Source organism: Anomalospiza imberbis, chromosome 2 (genome assembly GCF_031753505.1).
Source record: "Anomalospiza imberbis isolate Cuckoo-Finch-1a 21T00152 chromosome 2, ASM3175350v1, whole genome shotgun sequence".
Lineage (NCBI taxonomy): Eukaryota > Metazoa > Chordata > Aves > Passeriformes > Viduidae > Anomalospiza > Anomalospiza imberbis.
Genome location: NC_089682.1, coordinates 20,237,722 through 20,260,806, shown reverse-complemented (window position 1 = coordinate 20,260,806; position 23,085 = coordinate 20,237,722). Strand labels below are relative to the sequence as shown.

Sequence of the window (23,085 nt, the reverse complement as noted above, 5' to 3'; positions counted from 1 at the left end):
AAGACTGATGTTTCTGCTTTACTCTGACAGTTTGTGTCATTGTCTAGTGATGTCCCTTGCTTAACCCAAAGTGTAAAATATCTCTTGACTATGTGAACCCTGGGTAAGAGAGCACAGGGATGATATCAGCTGTCATAAAAATGCAATCAATACAAGGTATTCATCAAGTTGGATGAGATAACAGTAGTGACTAAGGAATGTAACCTGTGCAGAAGATGGCAAAAGGGCAGGTGAATCACATTTGTCTTCCCTATCAACTAATGTGAAGTTGACAGCTGCTAGATTTAAAGAGCTGCAAGCCATACAGAAGATAAAATATTCACAGTTCTAAAACAAATAATATAAAGTCTGCTTACTGTTACATGCATCTTTTAAAAGGAGAGGTTTATTCCAAAGCAAACCTTTTGCATGCTGGTAACACAACAATGAATTTTACTTTCTGTAAATAGTTCTGGGTAGGCAGGCTACCAGTATTTTTAAACAATTTAAAAAACATTTTTCTGTTATTAAAAAGTATTATAAAAACAATTTTTTCTAATAATTTTAAATATTTCTTCTCCTTTAGAGCCTGGCCAAATTAACAGATGGATTCAGGAATAGCTGTTGTATTACAGATTCCCTGCAGGATCTGCAGCACAATTCTAGTTCACTCAGTGACTCCTGTTTACCTCAACAACACTGCGATGCTTGTTCTCAGACTGACATCACTGGAGAGGTATGTGAGTGTTCCTGTGTGAAACATTTGCTGTACAAAATTAGCTGCTTTTGAACTACAGCGATACAGTGTTATTTGCTCTTTTAATTGAAGAGGTGTTGGCTGGAGCAGAAGGAAAAACCCAAAGCATTACTGGTGGTGAGGGAGTTGCATTTGCTTGTTGTTTTCACTGTGTGCAAGCTATGGGCTTGGGGGTTCTGCTGCTTGAGCATGGCAGAAGGATGCAGGGGCATGCTCGCAGGCAGTGACAGGTAAAGTCAGCTCCTGGACTCTGCCAGCCCAGCAGAGCACTTCCTGCGTTACCACTTTGGTGACTGCAGGTTCATCTTGGAGTAACAGCTCTTGCTTAGGTGTCCATGGACCTCTTCTCTTCATATTCCCAGCTCTGAATTACTGATCCTTGTAATGAGGCAGGAATAAGAAAATTCTTTAGCCAGCTTGAAGTTGCAGTAGAGACATGATTTTGCATAAGATGTTAGAATTGTGGTAGTAGTAATTGTGTATTTTTTAAAATTTTATTTTTTATATCTTGTTTTTATCATGCTCATATTCATTGTTCATATACATTGAAAATATGTAGTAGATCTCTGCTCCTTTCCTCTGTCTAAGACAAGGAAAGTATTTTTTATTCTCAAAGTATTTTTCTTAATCAACAAAACTTACGATGTAGTCTATTATACTTTTGTGCTCAAATATGCCTTTAAATATTATATTTGAGGAGAACATACTGGGATTCCTTGGAAATCATTCTATGTGAATGAAATTGTGTACTCCAAATATTAGTAACTAAAAATTCAGCTTGCACTACTACTATGGCAACCCAGTTGTTAGTAATAAAACATATGCCTCTGTGTGGGTGACTGACACCAAAGCAAGAAGGCAACTTGTTTGTTGTTAGTATGGTAGTTTAAATGTTACTTTACATTTAGTTAGAAATCATCTCATTATTGGCTTTACCATCCCATTTCTCATCTATTATAATCCTCCTTCACTGCTGGCTAGTTGTCAGATTGGGTGTCTCCAGAAGGTCCCTACAGAAGAGGAAATCTTATTTTTGAGAAGATAGACTCTTCAAGAATCTGAGAAAACTGAGCTAATGCTAAGCTGTCTTTCAGGGTGTTAGGCAGATGGTGTCTTCAGGGTGTCATTTTTCTGATGGGTGGTGGATGGGATTATTGAATTCTGAAACAAATTACCAAAAGGAACACAGGAGCATTTTGCCATTCGCAGTACACAATCCAAGACAAGTACACTGTGGAAATTAAGTTTATCAGATATAGGCTTTTTCTAAGGGAAACAAAGATACATAATTACTTGAATCTTTTCACAGAACTATTGTTAGTGCCATGTGAGTAGAAAACCCAAGTTTTTACCCATGAGATGATGGAGACAGAAAAAGCAGCAGCTACAGGAGAACTCTGGAGATGCAGCAATTGTGTAGGAGCTTAGGTTTTAACCATTAGACCAGACACAAAATTCTGAGGAGGGAAGTGCTAATGCCCTAAAATAGAAATTACTGTAGAAACACTATGCAGTAGGAGTTGCAACATAAATGCACATTCTACAACTTCATGCATCAGGTGGTGTTTTTTTGTATTAATGTTTAAAATGCACTAATGTTGTAGGTGCTGTGTAACACATCGCAGTACAGGGAATGTAATCTGAATTTCTTCTAACAAATGTATTCATAAAATAGCCATATCAAATATCAGAATATTCTAATTAAAACACTCTTTGTCTTGTAGACTTGGAAAAGTTGAAAAGCTTTGACCATTTATCAATGATTCAATTTTCTGACCCTTGATTTCCAGGTTAATAATTTATTGAAAGGCCTTATTTATCTTCTCTGCTTTTAGCAATACATTAGTTTTGCATTTCTAAGGCATAAAATTGATTTTTTATTATGTTACTACTTAAAGCATAGAGGTTTCTTTTGTGAGTCCAGTAAGGAAGACTAATATATCCCTTTCATTATTGTTATTAGAGTGTTTTTAACTTGTTCCTTTTTTTCTTTTTCCTTCTCTCCTTGCTCTTCAACTCTGCAAGTTTGGGTTTGATGACAAAACAAGACTTGTAGATAAAGTAAGGCTGAACTGGCAATATGAAGAGGCAAAGAAAAGGTAATTAAAGATAAATCTATTGGGTTTTATATTTACTTTTATGATTTAAGTTTTCAAAGTAGAACTGGACCCAGCCTCCTAGCTGAAATTTCTTTGGGAAGACTAATTTGCTCTCTATTGAGTAGTTCACAGATAATGAATGTTTAGGTAAATATAAGACTTTATCATCAGATTAATTTGTTTGCAGAGATAAAACTAAACGTCAGCCCTGTTCTATACTTGTATAAACACAAAATTGTATTGGTTCAATTAAACTGTTTTACATTTTTTCACCTTCTTTCTCAAACCTAAATATAAACAGTCTTTAAACTTACACTTATCAGCCTAGTCTGTCAGGATACCCAAAGCTTTGCATACCTGTGTCTTAAGTTCAGTGTACTGAAGCCACAAAGAAGAAAGAATGATGAACTTCCTGTGAAATAAATGGAGATGTTCAGAGCTGAACAAAAGGGTACATAAAAATAAATGTTGAAGTTGGAAAAAAAGTCTGATAAAAGTGATAAAAAGTATTACTTGAAATAGATTTATTCTTCACTAAGTCCTTCAGTCTAAATGCTTATTGTAAGTATTACTCTTGTGGAGGCCAGTCTTGCAGTGTTTTGTCGTTTAGCTTATTGAAGTTTTTAAAGTACTATCTACTTAAATATTTTAGCAGGTCCTCATTGAACCTCATTGTTTCAAACTATTTGCCACATATTCAAGACAGTAGTGTGGGTACAGATGATTACTTGAAAATTAATTAAATTAATTAATTAAATTAATGCACTTATGATTATTTGGACTTGTGCTGGTAGAATATTCTCTTACTGAAGTTGACTTACACTTAAAAGAGTCAATATAGTTAACTTCAAAAACCATAGTTTTAAAATTTGTATAAATTAGGATTTCTTTTTCTTTTCAATGTGTTCTATTCTACCAGTTTTTTACATTTTTCAGAACAAGAATTAGAAAAAGAAGTTCAATTCTTTTGCCTTTTTTTCATATCGTAGTGACTTTTTCTTTGGGGGAATCTGTAATGCTGTCACCTATCTTGGCAAGAATTGGAAGTTTATGGGCAGTACACCATTTTGTTGTTCTTGGAAAATTTACCCACATTTGGACACAATACAGTCTTCAAAAACTTAAGTTGGTACAAGCAAGTTAGGTAAACACAGCTAAATCTTCAGGATTTGTAACTTGAATGGAAGTCTGTGTCATACATACTGCGTGTAAATACCAGTGACTATTACCTAATAAAGGTTAAAGAACTGGGGGGAAAAAGAATAAAACAAAAATGTGTCCATGTCCTGGGTTTGCTCACAGGCTAACGTAGCACTTAATCGTCCAGTGATAACTTAGCGACTTAAGAGTTGCTGAAAGAAGAATGATAGAATTTAGTTTTATACTGTTCAGTTTAACAGAGCCACTGATGCTGTGAAGATTGTATTAAAATGTTTTTAGTTCAGCTTTCTGACATAGCTTTTCTGTGTTTTTCAAAACAATTCTCTTCTTGTTTATTTATGACAGGGAAAAGATGGAGTGGTGTTTTTTCAGAGGGGGTAAAGCGGTGTTGGGTATTTATGGGTTAAATTTTTTTTTGTAGCAAAGCATTTCTCAGCTGGAAATGCCGAACATTTGTTTCTGCATGGAATGCAGTATTTCTGAACATCAGAAGTGAGCTGGTGTTTGATCTTAATTAAGTGTAGAACATCTGAGTAACTAACCTTCCAACTAGAGAATGGTGACTGCAGTAAGAGTAGTTTTGCTTTCCCAGGATAGCAGCTCTGACAATGGTCTGTTATTTAGCAAAAGCATGTTAGTTGCTTTAAAAGAGTAGCCTTATTCTGCCCAGTATGTTGTACGGAAGTAATCAGCTTTCAGCTTTTCAGTGGAACTGCACAAAGCTCATTGCCCCTACCAGTTATCTCTGTGGTTGCATTCTTCATTTATCATGCATTCCTTCCCCTTAGCTTGCTGGCATTTCTGTAGGGCTTTTGTCTCTACTAAATATCTTTGTGTTCGTTCTCCCTTGGCTGGTGAAATATCTACTGTTACTGCACAGTGTGGGTGACGGAATGTGCTGCGATGGATTAAATCTACAAAGTAGAAAATTAAAATGCTACAGTATGTCACATCTGTAAGGCAGTATATTGTGACTGCTTGCTTGTCAAGCGGGTGTTGAAACATACAGCAAATAAGTACAACTGACAGACTTTTAATGGGAGGCTTAAAATGCACTGTAGGAGAAAAGTATGTCTTTTCCCTGAAAGGAAAGTAGGAAAAAAGCCCCACAAACTGAAGGACAGACTATTGCATTATAATTGCTCTTGTGAATTTAGCCATATATGAGCAGAATGTTTGCCAGATGTAGTAAAAAGTCTTTAAAAATTAAAATATTCTCTGTATATGGAGCCTAAGCAAGGAAATGCATGGATTTTTGAATTAACTGTCTTGAGGAATTCAGGAGACGAGACCCAGTGATTGCAGAAGCATTGGCTTGCCCTCCCGAAATATTCTTCCTCCCTTATAAAGGATAGTTTCATTTTAATTCCTCCTTCAAAAATCTCTCTGACTGCTGAATGGTTTGGTCTTTGCATAAATTAAGACATTCACATAGCTATTTTTCCCCCTCCATCACTTTCCCACTGGAAGGAAGTTGGATGATTTGCAATTTTATTTTTCCCATGGGTATTTCAGATGTTGTACACTGTGGGTTCTGACATTTCCAGCACACTGGGGAAGAGATCCTCTCCCCTGTTTCTGATCCAGGCTCTTGAAGGAGTTTTGTAAATTCTGCTTTTTAACTCACCAATCATGCTGAAAGGAGGCTCAATCACTTTTCTTCTGCTGTGTACTCTTCCCCCTCTCCCATTATTTCTAAATAAACTGTACCTTATTTCCATGAAATTTCTCCTCTCAGATCTGCCAGTGTGGCCCTCCAGAGAAGCAGGAGGGGGAGGGAGGGCGGTCTTTTTGAACAGACAGCCCCAAGCTGCCTGGATAAATACTGTTCTTAGTTTCAGTTGCTATTTCAGTGAGACCACCTCTCATGAAAGCATTTGCACACTGGAAAATGTACCCCTCAAGCACTTTTCTGAATATACTGCTTCATAGCAGGAGAACTCAAAAGCAAATTGTTTTTCTTTGATAACTCTTAAGTTGTGCAGTTCAGTAGAATGCTACATGAAGTATATTAGCAAATGTTCATGAAGTGTCATTGCTGCAGTGCCTCATATTCAGTGAAGTGTGTTAATCAGAAAATGAAAAATAATCCCTCCAATAAGAAGCAACAAAAGTTTTAGCTGTGAGGTTTTTTTTGGTGTTTTTTTTTTTTTTTTAATAGTCCAGTCTGATATTAGCTAACTTTAATGAACTAATAATACATTTAAACATCTTCAACCAGCTCACCTAGTTTTGGTAGTATTTATTTGTATCTTCTGTGAATTGGAATTCAAGGATGTTATTTTTCCATTCATTTCATAGAGGCATGCAGTGGATGTCAAGAGATTTATTCTAGCCTTGAATAAACCTCTTACTCAAATATGCTTAATATTTCTACATTTGTCTTTAAGGATGTATTTCTTTTTGTTCAGTATAGTTTGCTGCAAACTTGTCTCATTTCCAAAATTAAATTTTAGTTTGTCCTTTAAAATCATTAGCATAAGCAGAAGTGTGTCAGTGCAATTTTTTGCTTATAGTGACAAAGTACATGTTGATTGGATATTGATAGCAACATTCCAGTACTAATACAATAACATTGTCAAGTATTTTCCTTTTAAAATTTGTCTTGTATAGGCAGGTTTCAAGTTTTAATTACCTAATCTCTAGTGAAATTCAGTGGATTTGTATGCTTTATTCTGCTGAACTAATCTGAAAATCTGATTTAAGGATGAAGTAATTTTTCTGGTATCACAGAAATATCTGGCTCAGCCAAACCTTAATCTCCCAATGTTGGTTTTTATACATAAAACTTTTTCTTTGGGGTATAAAGGAAGCTTAGACATGCTTTTGAACTTTTTTAAAGTTTTGTACTGTTTCACCTGTGCATTTGGGAAAACTTGCTTTAAGCAGATTTTTGCAACTTTCCTAAAATCTGCAAAATGCCAGTGGACTCTAATGGTTTCATCAGTTTCATAAGCCAGTTTAAGACCTCGTTGTTATTGAATGAATTGGGTTGTCAGGAAGGCTGGGTATTCTACAGAGCATACTCGTGTTGTCTGCCAAAGCTACAGTGGCACATACTTGCAGGAATAGCCAAAATAGACACAGTGGAGAAATTTTGTGAGCATTTGGCTGAGTTCCCCACCTTCTTGTTCTTTCCATTTATTTCTTTCTTCATCTTTCTCTAGTGTTCCCCTCTTTGGATATAAATTATAATCCACACTCAGGAGGGTCAGTAAATACTAGAAATTACCCAGTTCTTACACCCTTCATTATGTGTCTTCAGTCCCACAGCCACCTCCTTTGGGTGTTGCATGTGGGAGATATTCCCTGTTTCCTGAAGTGTCAGAGAACTGGGTCCAGTTATAAGCCTAGGGAAAAGAGTAAGCAGGGCTGATTGGATGATTTATGTGATCTTAGCCACTGTTTTCTTTCAAATAGGAACCGGAATATTTTCTTTATTTTATTGCCACTGGTCTTCCCATACCGCATGTAACAAAGGTCTCAGTTCTGGAGTGGTATGGTATGTCAGCCAAAAGCCTAGGCCTTTAAATTTAGAGGTGTATTGTTTGGTTTCCTTTTTCTCCTTGTAAAATTCAAACCATGTTAAGTTTGAAGAATAAGTGCCAACTGTAGGATACCCATAATTTGTCCATTTTACAAGCATGAGTTAATACCTCTGAATTGGTTCAGAGTATTTCCCTCCCCAAGACACCTGTCTTGTTCATAGTCTGAGTAAGAATCTAACATGGGGTAAATTGTAATTGTAGATCACTCATCTCACAATAAGTGATTTTTACTCGCTTCTTATGCTGTATTTAATAAATATCCTCTTGAGCTCAGCAACATAACTTCATTAGTGCTGGGTTCAGATATCACCCTTGAAAGTGATTTTCTGGACATTAACAAAATCTTTAAGGTTCCCCAGGTATTTTCAGTGACAGAAGTGTTGCCCTATTGTGTCAGGGGAGGAGGGAGCTATAATGATTCAGACATGCTACTAAATTTAATTAAATTATGTCTAATTAAATTTTGGAAATACATGCCTTTTTTTCCCCCATGATGTAGTTTGTATAGTAAACTAGTGACTACTGATCTGCATCCTCATGCTGTGTCTGCATTATCTTGAGCGAGACATCATTCTAGATACCTAGGTATGGCTACTGCGGGGCTAGTGTGCCATTTCAATTCAGTGTTTGCTTAAGATCATCACCAGGTTAAACCTTTGTCATCCCATCTGTGCCCCGCCCTTAACAGGAACTGTTATGTTCATCTCCATTCGAAATTTTTAAATACTGAATTAAGCAGCAAGTTGGCCTGCCTACCTAGGGAACCAGTCATTTGATACCACCTACTCCAGTGAGGAATGCAAGCTCCCCAGCACTTATTATGCAAGGATGGGAATGGGCAAAATGCCTGGAATGTTGATGGCTCAAAATTAACAGTTTTTTCCACAGGAACATGTTAAATGGCTGGATCAGTAGGGACCTCAGTATCTGGCATTAGGCCAGATAAAAGCACTCTTTTGCAGTCACTACAGTTAAAAAATAGTAAATTTAAAATGCTCATTAGAAAAGAAAAATGTGATTGAAAAACAGAGACTTCATAAAGGATCCTAATTTTTTTTTCCACTTTAGGTTGCAATCTATGTCAACACATTGATTTTAAGTGGATGTTTTAAGGCAGGTTAATATCTGCACTGAGTTTGACAACAGCCATTTTCTTCTAACACAGCAGCAGTGAGAATGGCTGATGTAGTATGGGCATAAAGTCTGGCATAGGCAAGCACAGTGAAATGGCTTATTCATGTATTTATTGTGATTGGAAGAAAAGTTTGTGTTTGAGGAGACAGATTGCAGTTATGGAACATACTTAAGAGGACTTTTTTATTAAGTTCTGAGCATAACTAAACATGACTACTTCGATTTTTTTTTGTAATTTTGGGTGAATGAGACCATAAAAGCCTTAGGGGTGTCTTCTAGCCGAGGAGATAAATACGAAAAAGTTTGTCACTGGTAGTTCCTTGGAACAACTTATCATACAGAGGGATTCCCCAGTGGAAAGCAAGGAACAAAATTGCCCCAAAACTTCAGTTCATGTGCAGGAAATAGAGGTTGCAGAGAACTGGCTTATTGGTGCTTCAACAGATTCCTGCATTATATAGTGTTTTGTGCCTGCTTTTTCTTTGTGTAAAGGGGAAACTGTAGAAACAAGAAGAACTGGCTGAAAGAGCTAGCTAAGAGTGTCGAGGGAATCAAAGTAAATACCTAATCAGATTTTGGAACTCGTCAGTGATACAAACCTTGTCCACAGCAGTACTTTCCCCTTTTTAATAACAGTATAATTAAGTTATTGTATGAGAACTTCCTACTTTCAAAGCATCACCATAACAGAAATTGAAGGGAAAAAACAAACTTTAAGCTGGAATGTCATGCACAAAGGGAGTTCCGTGCTCTCAGCAAGCTCAAGAGTCTAAATTAAAACCTCTTGTATTTAGTGAAGGTGGTGTTTTACTCCACAGACAAGTGGAATCACTGATTCACTAGCACTGAAAGAGAGGGATCTCTTCCCTGATAGTACTTCTCTCTTCCTTGTTGCCTTCATTAATGTTCATTTGTACCTGAGTTCTGCTTCTTAACTAGCTCACCCTGCAATATAAAAATAACTAGCAAAACAATTGAGAGTGTTAAAATGAAGGAAAGGATCAATCCTTCAGCTGTCTTACAAAGAAACACAGAGACTTCAGATGAATCTCATCTTTTGTCCACAAGCTGTGTAAAAGCTTATGAACACAATCAAATAGTCCAGGCTCATATGATTCACACTTGCTTGCCAAGCTGTGATAACTCAATTGTACCAGAATTCTGTGATTCTGTTGAAAGGATCTTGAGTCCTTATTTGTTTCATTTGGCACTGAACACCTGAAAATATGCTTCAGGAGTGTTTACTGAATCTTAAACAGCAGAGCAGCCTGGGTAGGGGAGAGAAGGGATCCTGATACTGCTTGCTCTTCCTGGCCCTGACATTTGGTCAATGGGGCGAGGTGTTCTTCAGGAAGCTGCATCTGGAATTCATGCACAATAGCTGAAGTGTGAAATATGTAGACTGTATGTATCGATCCACAATAGTGCTTTCTGTAGCTGTTGGCAGGAAGTTGGGTATTAGTGAAAGGAGGAGGAAATGGTATTGAAGGGCTGAAAAATTTTCTGCTTTAGACAAAAATGTTACATAATACCCAATTTCTTTACGTGCTGAAATGAAATCTAAGGTGTGGGGGGGAAATTACAGTGAAATTCTTATTCATATATGGATGCAGTCACTGCAAAATTACACTTATATTGATAGTTTATTTCCTTCACCTGATAATAAGATGGCCAAATACTTCCCAGATGTCAGTAGGAGATAAACCTTATTGCATGAGGTTTTGTTTTCAGATGGGGGAAATGTTGCCTTTGTCATGTCTATGCTTTTTCTTTTATTCATAATCACGTTATGACACTGTGAATCTTCTGTTTGTGTGTTTTGTGCCTTTACCTTGCTTTTTTGTTAATTTTCTTTCTTACCAGATATTTTTGAAAAATATTATTTTAATCAAAACCAATGAACTACATCCCACTTTTATGGCTGGCTTAAAAGTGCCTTTATTTATTTATTTATTTATTTATTTATTTAAAGGGTAGTAATCTTTTACAGGTACTGATCTTTGCTTGAATGCTACCATTTCAAAGTGAAGATGAAACTGAGGTGTGAACTGCATAAATGTTGTACAGTCCTTGAGTTTCAAATGTTCAAAAATCAAGAAGCTAGATTTTCTCTTACTTACCTCTAATTTTACCTGTTAAATTCTAAGGTGTCTAAATTGTCATTGCAAGACAAACGTAAATACCTAACAATAAGTGTTCTCCCCTTTATGCCAAGAGAAACATTTGTGAAATGTCTACCTTTAGTGTTCTTGGTAATACTGATAAGAGTTCAAAATTTATTTTTAAAAGAACAATTTCTTAAAATGTCAGCTGTGGAATTATTCTTAAAACTGTTCTTTCATGTAATGGTACAGCATGTTGAGATATAAGAAACTACTTCTAACTATAAAGCATACTACAGAAAAAAAAAACAAGTTAGCTTATTTAATTGCATATTTTATGATAGATTCATCTAAAGCTTCTTGTGTTTTGTAACCAGTAAATCTCTTTTCCAGACTGAAGTTTGTGTTTTAATGGCAGCTTTAAAAGTTTTAAAATTTGTCATTTAGGGTAGCCTAATATTTTCAGCCCCTTGAACCATTCCTCTAGGGAGGTGGGACATGATGGTATGGACCTGTTGTCACTAGTTGAGTGTCTCACCTTCAGCTTCTTCAAATTCTTACTGCACTTTTGAAATACCTATTTAAGATCTGATTGTAGAAGAAGGAGGAATGAGATAATGTTCAGCTTCATCAGCTGTACAGGCAGTAAACTCGAGCGCTAAAATAGTAATTGATTTTTTACAAAATGAGAAAGCTGTGAAGACAGATATTGTCTATACAGTAGATAAAAACACTGTAGTTCTTGCACATCTATACATGTAGGAACACTTGCAGTTGTTTACTGTTTTAAAAATACACAGAACAATTAAAAAACTCCTAAAACCAGTCAACCAAACAAAACCCTCCAAAAACAAGCCCACCTCAACACCCAGAAACAATCCTCCCAAGCCCCTCTAAATTTTCTGAGTTTGATATTTAGAAGAAAAAAGGTACAGGCATTAACAGGCTTCATATTCTGATATTTTTCCTCTTGTCTTTCTCTTCTGCATTTTGAAATATATTTATCCTCTTTTAAAGAGTTTCAAATATACAACAGCAGCTGGCCTTGCTAGATAATGAATCCTGGCCAGGAATGGCTGAAGCAGACAGGGACCGTCTTCAGCTCATCAAAGAGAAGGAGGCTCTTCTTCAGGAGTTGCAGCTCATCAGTCAGCAGAGGCGATCCCCAGAAGACATTGCACGTTTGGAGGAAGAAAAAAGACGCTTGGAGGATGAAATTCAGCGAGCTCGAGCAACGTCTGCTCATGGGGCCACTGAAAGGTTTGAGAATTTCAATTGTTTTCCTCCTCTGTTGTGAGATCCATGTAGGTAGCTTCAAAGGGAAGAGTAAGGAATTACTTTGTATTTAGGGAAAAAGTAAGTTGCTAGAGAAATTTAATTTCAAAAAAGTAGAAGACTACTTCTGTCATTATTTAATTCTATCCGTCTTGAATTTTCTGAAGCAGAGTTGCAGGATGTTGACTGGTTAGTCTTCCTTTCATTCATCTAAAAATTCTGAATAGGAAGAAGAAATCTGAATAGAATTTTGAAAGATGCTTGGATTAGGTCTGGGTGATACTGTCTGATAATGGAGACCTGAATGATAGTACCTGGATAGTGAAAGATTTTTCTGTTCTTTGCAGTGGAGTAGTAGTCATCTCCAAAAGCATTAGAACTAAGATCCTTTGCTATATTTAGTTTCTGCCTTATAACAGGAATGTTAAATGATTATGTTTTTGCTGCTTTTTATATACAATATTTCCTTTTCATTTGCAATCTCAGCAGTGGGAACACATCCCAATTCTGACATTCAGAGAACATAGTAAGCAAAGTTATTCTTGAAAACTTAAAAATCAAATTATATATAAAATAAGCAATCCAAAAACATACTAGTGGAAACACAGTATTTATTTCAAAGTTGCTTAGCTTTTCTTGTAGCCAGAGAAAAGGACAAAACTTCTTACTCTCTTTTTACCATAGACTGCTTCCAGTGAAAGCAAGAAACTACTTGTTCTTGCTTCTCATAAGTAGTGGTAAAACCTCAGCTTTGACACTTCAGGAAAACCTACAAGAACCAGCTTTAATGTGATCTGTGTAAAGGTTAATATTTACACAATTAAGACATTTAAAAAATCTTTGAAAGTGCTTTCCATATGCAGATTTTGACAACTTCAGTTTCTTTGAAAATGCTTACTTCAGACAGCAAATTAAGGCAATAAATAGAAAATTCACAGCCAGCCTACAGGTCAGTGTAATATATTTTGCAATTTTTGCCATATTGTTACATTGATTTTCCAGCTTGAACTGACAGAAAAGGGAGTTCACTTTACTCTGTCGTGTAGTAAGTTTTATTTGTTGTTTTTGGGCTCTCACGTTAGGTAGTGCATACTGTGTTGGCAAGAAGGCCAGGCTATTTTTCCATGGAGTTCATGCTGTGGAAACCAGCATTCCACTGTGGTACTTGATATTTCAAATGCTAGCAGAAAGTTGAGCAGAAGTTAGAATAATACTGATGGGCATTCTATTTTTTTTTAATGACAAATTGGAGCAAAGCTTAACTATTAGTAGCCCTGATGTTTTTGTGTTTGTTTTAGACTCAGAAATAACCAGAAATATTTCTAATTCTTCTTTTGTATTTCTACTTTGTTCTAATTGTGAAATACAAAGGTATTTCTTTCTTAAATAATTAACACTTCTTTTCTGTTACTGAGTTTTGAAGGCACTGAGTTATGCACAGATCAAAATGAACTTCAAATCTATATGACAGAGGGTTTTGTTATTCTTTGATTTTGTTACAGTGTTGTTTTTGCCAATATTGGCTGACAGCCTTAGTTGGAGGCATTTCTTACCTTTTAGCACAGGTACCTACCCTGCAGTATCCGTCACTGTGGAGTGTAGGTTCCTAAGTTTGTTTTTTACATTAGATGGTGTGAATATCTCTGCTTTAACCTGCAAGCTTTTGGATCAGTTAAGTTTCTTGTGGCCATTTGTTCTTTTCTTTTGGTTCCTGCATGCAGTGCCTGTATGGTGTAAGTTTGCATAGCTCAGCTGCAGCCTTCCTTGTGCCATTAGTTAACCTGGCCTGGGCTGCACAAAGGCAGGAGAAAAGATTGAGAGGTGCTGTTTTATCTGGGAGAACTGGATAAAACAGTTTTCTGTTGATTTTTAAATACTTTCTGTTGATTTTGAAATCCTGTTCATTAACATGTTGAATTCATTAACATGTTTGCAGCTGAGGAAGGTCTGAGGCAGCCTAATAACTTTGATCTGCTTTTTCCAAACTATTTGTCAGAATCTTCATTTCCAGCCACCTTGTGATGTAGTGCTGGAGCTGTAACTTTCCCGGACATACAAAAATGTACAACAGACATTACTACCCTGATATTATCTTGAAGTTCAGTGGTTGGGCTTGGAAAGACAAAACATCAGGAATATAATTCTGGATCCAGAAAAAGAGTAGATGGTAGATAAAATCTCTTATTTGAAATTCTAATAATGTCAGAATACTGAATTTAAGATATCTTATAGGTGTGTGAGATTGATGGCATTAAAGTTACATTCCATTTGTGTTGTGGTAGTGGTACTGACTAATTCAGCTTCTTGTTACTAGAATGGGCAAAAAATAAGTTGCAGCATGAAATTTTTCTCCTAACATAGATAAAGCATCAAGATGCTTTATCGCCTGCTTAAATATAATGATAAATGAATGCACCTAAAACACATGGAATAAAAGCTTTTATATTGGTGGTTATGCTTAACAGAAGTCCTTCAAAATTTTCTTTTTATCTTTGAATTTTTACACGAATTGTCTTGGAATATTTTTTTTGTGACAAGGTGGAAGGGCATAGTATTTTAATAGCAGGATCAGGTTGATGCAAGAGAAGAAAAATAATCTTGTAGAGTCTGATACTTTTACCTAGGACTTCTTATGACTGCTAATTGCTTTAATGTATTTTCAGTATCATGACTCTTACATTATGGTTCAGTTACTTTTTTTGTCTGGGAATTCTTCTGGAGTCTTGGTTCTTGTGTTCTTGCTGGAATTACCGTCGCTGCATATAAGCAGCATAAATCAAAACTTTTCATTAAACAGTGCAACTTTTCAGTATTCCAAACCTCAATGCATTGATGTTTTACCACACTTGGGAAGCTTCTAGCACTTTTTGAACACTACTGTGATGAAGAAAATAGTAATAAGTATGTGTTTAATTACAGGATACTGTTACAGGAAAAGAGGAATTGTTTGCTTATGCAACTAGAAGAAGCTACACGTTTAACCTCATATTTACACTCCCAGTTAAAAAGGTAAGTTATGTAAAACCAGCAGGTTTTGAAGTAACTACAGTGGAGAAGAATATTAATAATGTATGAAGTTTATCTTTTATACTTCTATGTATGTATGCCAAGTTAATTAATTTTTCACTACATTTATACACTTTGCTATGTGGAATGTGATGATTTGGATGGAGTTTTATAAATTGGATTAGTGATGGCTATTTGGGGTACATTATTAAGTGTAACTGGAAATTTTATATGTTACCTTACTTTCTGAAAAGGTGATAAGTTCTTAAAATCTGTTGTAATATTGTTACAGTTTCACTATGGGCAGATAGCATTCTTTTAAGTTCTCTGGTTTCTTAATGTTCTGATACCTTCAAAGGTAGGGGGTTTTGGTGCCTGGTAGTTTTGCTATTTAAATACGAGAATGTGTTAAGACTCACACAAGTCCAGAATGTTTTGCATATTCACACTCACAGCTGCCTTTTGAGATGCAGCTCTTGAGGATTCCTCAGTTTAGCACCACAGGATCATCAAAAGCTCAGTTCCTGCTGAGTTCCTGTCTCACTTCATCTCTCTCTGGCATTAATATTCTTGTCCCCCTTAACTGAGAATGGTAAGAGGAAGTGGAATAGGATTCATCCTAAGGTCTTTTTGTTTCACATTGGAAAAACCTGTGAGAGTGAGGCTTACACAGCAGTTTGTTAGGACTTTGCAAATCCATTTGCACTTCTTCTCCCTGGATTGTTTATGACCAATCATTAATGTAAATTTGAGCTGGATCATGGTAATCTTTCCCTCCTGGCTTTACATTGAGTTTGCTTAGCTAGAGACTACTCTGGCCTCTTTTCTGCCAAATCACAGCTGTTTACATGTTGGACGAAAGAGTAGGCTCATCCTGCTCTTGGATGTTGTTGGACTGTTGTCTTCAGGCACTTAGCCCTGATCTGGTTCTCACATGTACTACTCCAGTCATGGCTGTGCTTGAAACAAGGGCAAGAGACATGAACTAGACTTTAAAATGCCAAATCATCTTTCCTTGTCACCATATATGTAAAATTGCTTGTGTAATCTGGATTAGTGTTTTAATGTCTGCATTGGTAGTTCTGATTATATTTGAAAGGGCATTTTTGTGTTTTCTCTTTCTTTGTATGTCATAGTCTGTCAGCTAGCACCCTCACCATGTCCTCTGGCAGCAGCAGGGGATCCCTGGCCTCCAGTCGGGGATCCTTGGCCTCCAGCAGAGGCTCCCTCAGCTCAGTCAGCTTCACGGACATCTACGGCCTTCCCCAGTACGACAAATCAGACAGCGTTACAGACTACGGGCAGCATTTGCGCTTTGACATAATTCCCTTCGAGTCTCTCACAAAGGATGTGCCCTATGCTGATCCCATTGCACACTCGAATTTCAATAAGCAGCGGAGGTCTCTGGACACCCCGCAGTCCCTGGCATCCCTGTCATCGCGGTCCTCTTTGTCATCATTATCTCCTCCAAGCTCGCCTTTGGACACCCCGTTTCTCTCTGCATCACGAGATTCTCCACTGGCTCAGATGTCAGAAGGGTTTGAGGAGATTGCAGGCATAGGAGCCCTGGAAATGCTCAGAGGTCAGACCACAGCCTTGGGTGATGATGATGCACAAGGCACGAGCTCATCTCAGACGTCTGCTTACCCTCTGGACAATGAAGGGCTGCGAGAAATGGGACCACACCTGACTGCTGTCCAAACTGGTGGAGGTGAGTTTATGGATGTTTTTATTTTGCTACATTGTCTTAGAAAATGTCACACAGACCTAAGCATGGTGGCACAGTAGAGACTGTTCTGAGTTAGGCTTATTGTACTACCATCAGGTAAAAATTGCATGGTAGGTGTTAAAAGCCCAACCAAAACACAGGAAAATTCCCCAAAACCAAACTCTAGTTTTAGGGCTAAGAGGTGCAAGAATAGAGAAATCCTTGTCAATAGATCTTAAAACAGTGGTGAATTGACTGGAAGAAAGGGAATGGAATATACACTTTCATTGGAGTGTAGCCTACCAAGGACCTAGCAAGAATGAGTAAAGTATTAGTAAGAAAAAGTATGGGCTAGTTACTTCTGAGGCCCTCAGTTGTGTTGATGTTGCCTTTATTCTGATAATGGAAAGCAACACAAACCCAGGAGAGATAGGAAATAACCAACCCTACAAAAATACCCAAACACAAAATATGAGGTGATGCTTCTGACTGCTCTTGAGGGCTGGCTGACTGAATGCTGAACTTGTACATACTCCAGCCCAGGTTCCCTTGTCCAAGTTCTGTGATGGAGCAGAAGCCACAGTGGCATGGCTGCAATGAGTGCACAGTGCACTCATGAGTAGGTGCTTCATCAGCAAAGGAGCATCTTTTGTAGGGGATGTGTGAGATGTTGTGCATCTGCTTGGCTGGTTGCTTCTGAGCACCTGTGTATGCTCTGTTTGCAGAGGGGTGACGGGTGCAGCTAGCACAGCACATGCGCTGTTGAGTTTTCCTTTCCTGCTGGACTGTCAAATTGAGGGACTTTAGCTTGCCTTGGCAGAAGCTTCTGAAAACACTACAGTTGAGAAACTTAAATTAGAGAAATCAAAAGAGGAAACAGAAAACTTTTGAAAAAATGAAACAAAGTTAAAAGCCTGAGCATACAGGAACATGACAAATTTATTTTCCTGTTTAGACCAACCAAATGAAGAACTGTTCTTAATATGAAAAAGATAATAATGATAACTTTTTTGTGTGTTGACTTGCTTGTTTTTTTAATAAAACCATACAAGTAGAGAAAGGCTTTTAGAGTTTAGTTTAATATTAAATTTTGTGAATCCCATCCCATTCCTATATCCAGAATTTTGTGTTAGCATTATGTAGAATGTTGCATTCGGGACTCATGATGTCAGGAATAATGTGAACTATAACCAGAGCATGGACCATATTATCCTACCAAAATTTTACTTGGCAAGTGGTAATACAAAGGAACATTGATGGTATTTACAGAAAACCTTTCAGGTTTTCATTTTAAAAAAGAAAACATTGCCACAGTGCTAAAATGCCTGTATTGTTCAAAAGCATTTGAGTCTAGATTTACCTACTTTCCTTAATGCAGCTAGCACTGCCAGAAGATGCTGCAGCAGAATTTAATTTTACTCGCTGTAAACATTTCTAGTGCCCATATTGTAGCTTTCAGACCAAAATAAACAGAATTCCAGAGACCAGCATGAAAACTTGTGCTTGAATTAGTGCTGTGAAGAGGCTTCCTGAGGCTTTCTTTAAACCTCAAATCAGACCACAGCATGTCTTCACTCATTGTGGGAAGTGAAAGTATCTAAGTAGTTCATTTATAACTTGTATGTGTTTCCTAGAAGTGAAGGCCTAGTGTGAGGGCCTAGGCAGCAATACAGGATGGAGGGCAGCTTCCTGCTTTGATTTGCCTTTTCTCACTTCTCTGCTGTGTTTCTACACATTTCACATTTATCTGAAAAAATCTGTGCTTAACCTGCTGTCAATGCTGCGATATCCAGCTCCTGGTCTAGAGGTTACAGCTTTTCTCTATGTACAACAGAGTATTTTGTGTTGTTTTTTGAAGAAGAATGTATGATTAAAATGTAGCCAGGCTGCCTTCTTTTGAGACTTTATTATTTTTGATATTTGCATTTGGAAACAGTTGCTTAAAAACATTTAACCTTTCTGATTTTGCCTGCTTTGAGTTCCACACACTAGCTGGTGGTTTGGAATTGTAATGCAGTTGTTTGCAAGTAGCATTTGGAAGTTTTGAAAGTATTTTGGTTTTGTACTCTTTTCCTGGAAGAATTGGATGGAGCATCCAGCTTGTATGCCAGGGCTGGGAGCTCTCAGATGCTGGGGTTTTGGGTTTTTCCGAGGTACCCTGCTGCTGCCACCCGATGGCCTGGCAGCAGAATGCTGTACTGCAAAAACAGGAGGTCCTGGTTCCCACAAACCTTTGCCTGGTCCTTCATTAGGCAAAGCATGAGGTAATCTTGGTAATTTGCAAATAATGGGGGCTGGGAGGGTTAACTCTGAATAAACTGCATGAACTTTGCACTGATGCAGCACTTGAGCAAGTTCAAGGGGGTCTTCAGGAACTGCAATTTTGATGTTCAGTTGCTGATCTGCTGTTTTATTGTTCTGCATCTGTCACAGGGTCACATTTTGAAATAAGTTTTCATGTGTGAATGGAGGGAATATGCTTGAAAAGTTAAATCCGTCATATTTATAAAGCTGAAAATGGGAGGAAACATGTTAATAAAATATTTGGCTTGAATATCTTTGCTATCTCTTTTATATACCAAATCTTTCAAATGCTAAATTTCTTTTAATGCCTAAATAATCTCTTGTTTATAAAATATTGTCAGAGATCTAAAGGGTGATTTATCACTGTATGCTTTTTGTCTCGTTTCTCATGCGGCACAACAGAAAAATTCACTGTAAGTGAACCTGAAATTTCTTATTGTGTGTTTTTCTGTGTGATGTGTTGGTTGTTTTGTTTTGGGGTGGGTTGTTTTGTTTTGGTTGTTTTTTTTTTGGAGTTGCATGAGAAGGAACAGGAGATTCTGCTACATTTGGTTTTGTTTGATATTTTGCTGTACCTGTTTAATCATTATGGCATACTTAATTTTTTTGCTATGTCAACTAAACAACACATTCACAGCTGTAGTTAAATTCCTGGGGAAAGCGTTCTTTGACCTTCAGCTTTATTGTATAATAGTAATGCCTGACAGCCTTCTGGTAGTAAGGTCTGTTTTTGTCTCTGATCAGTTTTTATGAGAGTGTTCTGCTCTTTCATTAGTGCATTTTTAGCTGACATGCAGTATTTGTAGTCACCTAAGCTTGTGAAACATGCTTTAGATTTATTTATGTGATTTCTTAGCAAATGAAAGTTTCGACAGCAAAATTTCCTTTGAAGTTCAATTTTTCAATTAATGACAACAAGAATGTTCTTTCATTGAGGGCTGTCTTATATTTATCAAGCTTTGGCACCCAGTAGTTCTGGAAAATCATATATATTGTTTACTGATTTTTTATTTAAATAAGAAAATGGAAGGTAATGATCTGCCTTAGAAACCAAATTTTTAAACAGTTCCTTAGCTTCCAGCATTGCTAAGTCTGTAACCTGTGCTAAACTTTTTTCTTAAACGAAAACTTGGTGTGTCTTTGATCTTGGCCTGCAGACAGTGAGCAAATCATCGTCAAGTTACAACATTGTTGTAATGTGTCAGCTTTTCATTTGATTATATTGGTGCTTGAAGCCAGCTTTTCCTTCCAGCCAAACTGGGAACATGAGCCTTCCAAGGACAGATTCCACAAGATCTTCCCTCTGCTACGTTAATACGTAGTGTTCACGTAGGGCGTGAGCCAAGAGTTTATTTGCAAAAAGAAGTTGTTCTAGTGTAACTTGTTGAAATTAGTACAGAAATTATAGAAGGACTTCTTAAAAAATTAAACACTTTTGTGAAGCTCAACCTCTTTTCAGTGATGTAAAATTTTGGAGAAACTTTAGTATGTAAATGTCTCTACAGATTGCTAGTTCTTCATGATTCTTATGATTCTTCATAAATACCAGTGACAGAATATTCCTCAAACATACCAGACAGTAAGGTAGGATTACCAAATGAAAAGTCCTTGGAAAAAAAAAAAAAAAAAAAAGGAAAAAACCAAACCAACCAAGCAAACAAAAAACCCCAATCAAAACAACCCACAAAACCACCACTTTTGTAGAAGTTATACAGAGGAGAGCATGGTTCAAATACAGTTTTTTTGCTTTCTGTGTGCTCACTTGAACTTGGCTCTCATTTGTTGTGAGGATGTCATGAATAGTGCTGCACAATGTATGATGTACAAGAAGGGTGGGATGCTGTAACTGGAGATGGACAGGAATGGGTGCAGAGACAAGTGCAGGTTGGGCTGTTCCTAGTCAGCAAATAAATATCCTGCATACCTAAAGCTGACTAAATCTTTCATTGAATTTGGAGGAGAGGTCCATAGGGCTACATCCGAATCCAGAGGACAGAGAACTGGCTCTGCTGCTATCTAGGAATTTTTGCTCCAAACAGGACTGGGTGATTTTTGTAACACTTTCAGTAACATTGTGCTGTTAGTGGCCTGGTAACAGGAATATGTTTTGTGCTGGCCCAGAACCTGCTGGGCTTGGTTCACCTTCTCTGCCAGTTCCACAGTGGGTTAAAGCTGACCTTAGCCAGAGCCTTCTGTTGATAGCACCAGCGTGGTTGTGTTGATCTGGAAGACTTTTTTCGAGTTCTCCTGTCTTGATGTCCTGTCCTGGTGGTGCTTGGGTGGGAGGCGAGGTGGGTACTCTGCAGGGGGGTGGCTCATGATAATGTGCAACAGAGGTACTTAACAAGTTGTTACTTTGAGTAAGACATGCTTCATCCCTTGTTGGGGCTGTAAGCTGTAAATGTCAGCTGGTGCTTGTCTCCCATGCATTGGGCTACTGTTACTCTGCTGAAACTGTCAATGCTTCCATGCTGTTTTAAGTTTGTAAGCATGAGCAGAAGAAAAGAAAATGCTTTCCCCACTTTTGAAGTGCCATCTCTTTATCATTGCTTTCCTGCTTTGAGGACAGTCATTGAACCTTAAGCAAAAGAGGGTAAAAGTTCTTCTCTGCACAGTGAAGAAACTGCACTTCACAAGTCTGTTTAGTGGTTTTATCTAGGGCTCAAAGGAAAACAACCTCAAGTTAGGAGGTATTGTTAAAGTGTTGAAGCCTTTTCTATGCAGTTCTTCGTTACTGCTTGTGCACGTACATTAAAGGATTGGTAGCTGCTATACCTACTTGCCTGTGCAAAACCCAGTGCATAACATAATTTTATTGGTATACTTACAACATGAAAGTGATTGCTGAGTTGCTATTTATTGTGTGGCTGGTGATTCAGGGAAGGGTGGCAGAGAAGGTTGAACATTGCTTCCTCCTTCCCCCAGTCAGTTTTCAAAGTAATTCACCAAGAATTTGAAAAAAAACAGTGGTCTGAGTGAGCTGGAAAACACTGGTTCTTTTTGATAATGCCTCTCAGACTGTAAATAAAAGCTGCTATTATGTGATGGTATAAACAGTATGCTTTGAGACTTTGTATTAAGAAACAAATGAGAACAAAACCTCACATTGTGTTATCAGATAACTTTAAAAAAGAATTAGTCTCTGTGTTTGTTTTCGACCTATTGTATATTCAGTAGGTAAATCTGAAAATCTTAGGATATCATGTGTACATATGTGAATTAATGTAAGTCTTCCTTTAGGAAGGAATTACTCTACCAGAAAAACATTTAGTAACAATGCAATTGGTTTATACTTTGTCTTGTCACAGAGCAATTAGCCACAAACTTCCTTCCTTAATTCTCCCACAGAAAATCTCCGGTCAATCCTATTCTCTGCTTTTAAGTTAGAAGAAAAATCAGTGAACTGCGTTTGTGCTGTTTTGCTGCTAGCTTTGATACAATACATGTTTCTTGCTTAATTTTGAAGAAGTTGCCTTGAGTGATGTTGTTCTCACTTTTTTTTTCTCCATGGCAGCTGTAACTCTGCGAGGAGACAGTGGTAGAAGATCGGAGAGGAGAGCCAGGCGAGTTTCAGCATGTCTCTCAGATCATTCACTGGCTAGTGACAGTGGCGTGTTTGAAGCTTTAAGCAAAAGGTCAGGTGTATAAATGCATAGTAAGCTGGAAATATTCCTGTTCTGCCACACGGCCCAAAAGAATTAGTTGTGAATTTATGTGTAAGCTTTCAAAATTGCTACTTATTAGTAACATAAAACTATTAGATTGCATGTTTTAAAGGAAAGAAGCTTTTTACATGCAGTCCACTGTCATCTTCAAGTGCCAGGTCCCTTTTGCTTTTTTCTCTCTGACATTTTAATATTGTATCTCCCTTGAAAGATAGTTTTCTCATCCTGTTAGTCATAAATCAATAATTTTAGTTTAACCATCTGTAACAAAATAAAATTATACGGAGTGTGACTTACAATTCTGAGTATCATGTGATAAAAGTACAACTTCAAGGAAAAAATATACG

At 37.2% G+C, this 23,085-nt stretch overlaps 1 protein-coding gene across 4 annotated transcripts in view; it reads left to right on the top strand.

The window, feature by feature from the left end:
* Positions 1–23,085, top strand: part of WWC3 (WWC family member 3) — a 98,629-nt gene that overhangs the window by 57,956 nt on the left and 17,588 nt on the right. For 3 of the 4 annotated variants that reach the window (XM_068180092.1, XM_068180089.1, XM_068180093.1), the window contains exons 7-12: positions 566–715; positions 2,762–2,835; positions 11,798–12,040; positions 14,975–15,064; positions 16,198–16,772; positions 22,588–22,708. In XM_068180092.1, the coding sequence (XP_068036193.1) occupies positions 566–715; positions 2,762–2,835; positions 11,798–12,040; positions 14,975–15,064; positions 16,198–16,772; positions 22,588–22,708 (1,253 nt within the window). The remainder of the gene's footprint in view (positions 1–565; positions 716–2,761; positions 2,836–11,797; positions 12,041–14,974; positions 15,065–16,197; positions 16,773–22,587; positions 22,709–23,085) is intronic. The other variant, XM_068180090.1, reaches the window with a different exon arrangement.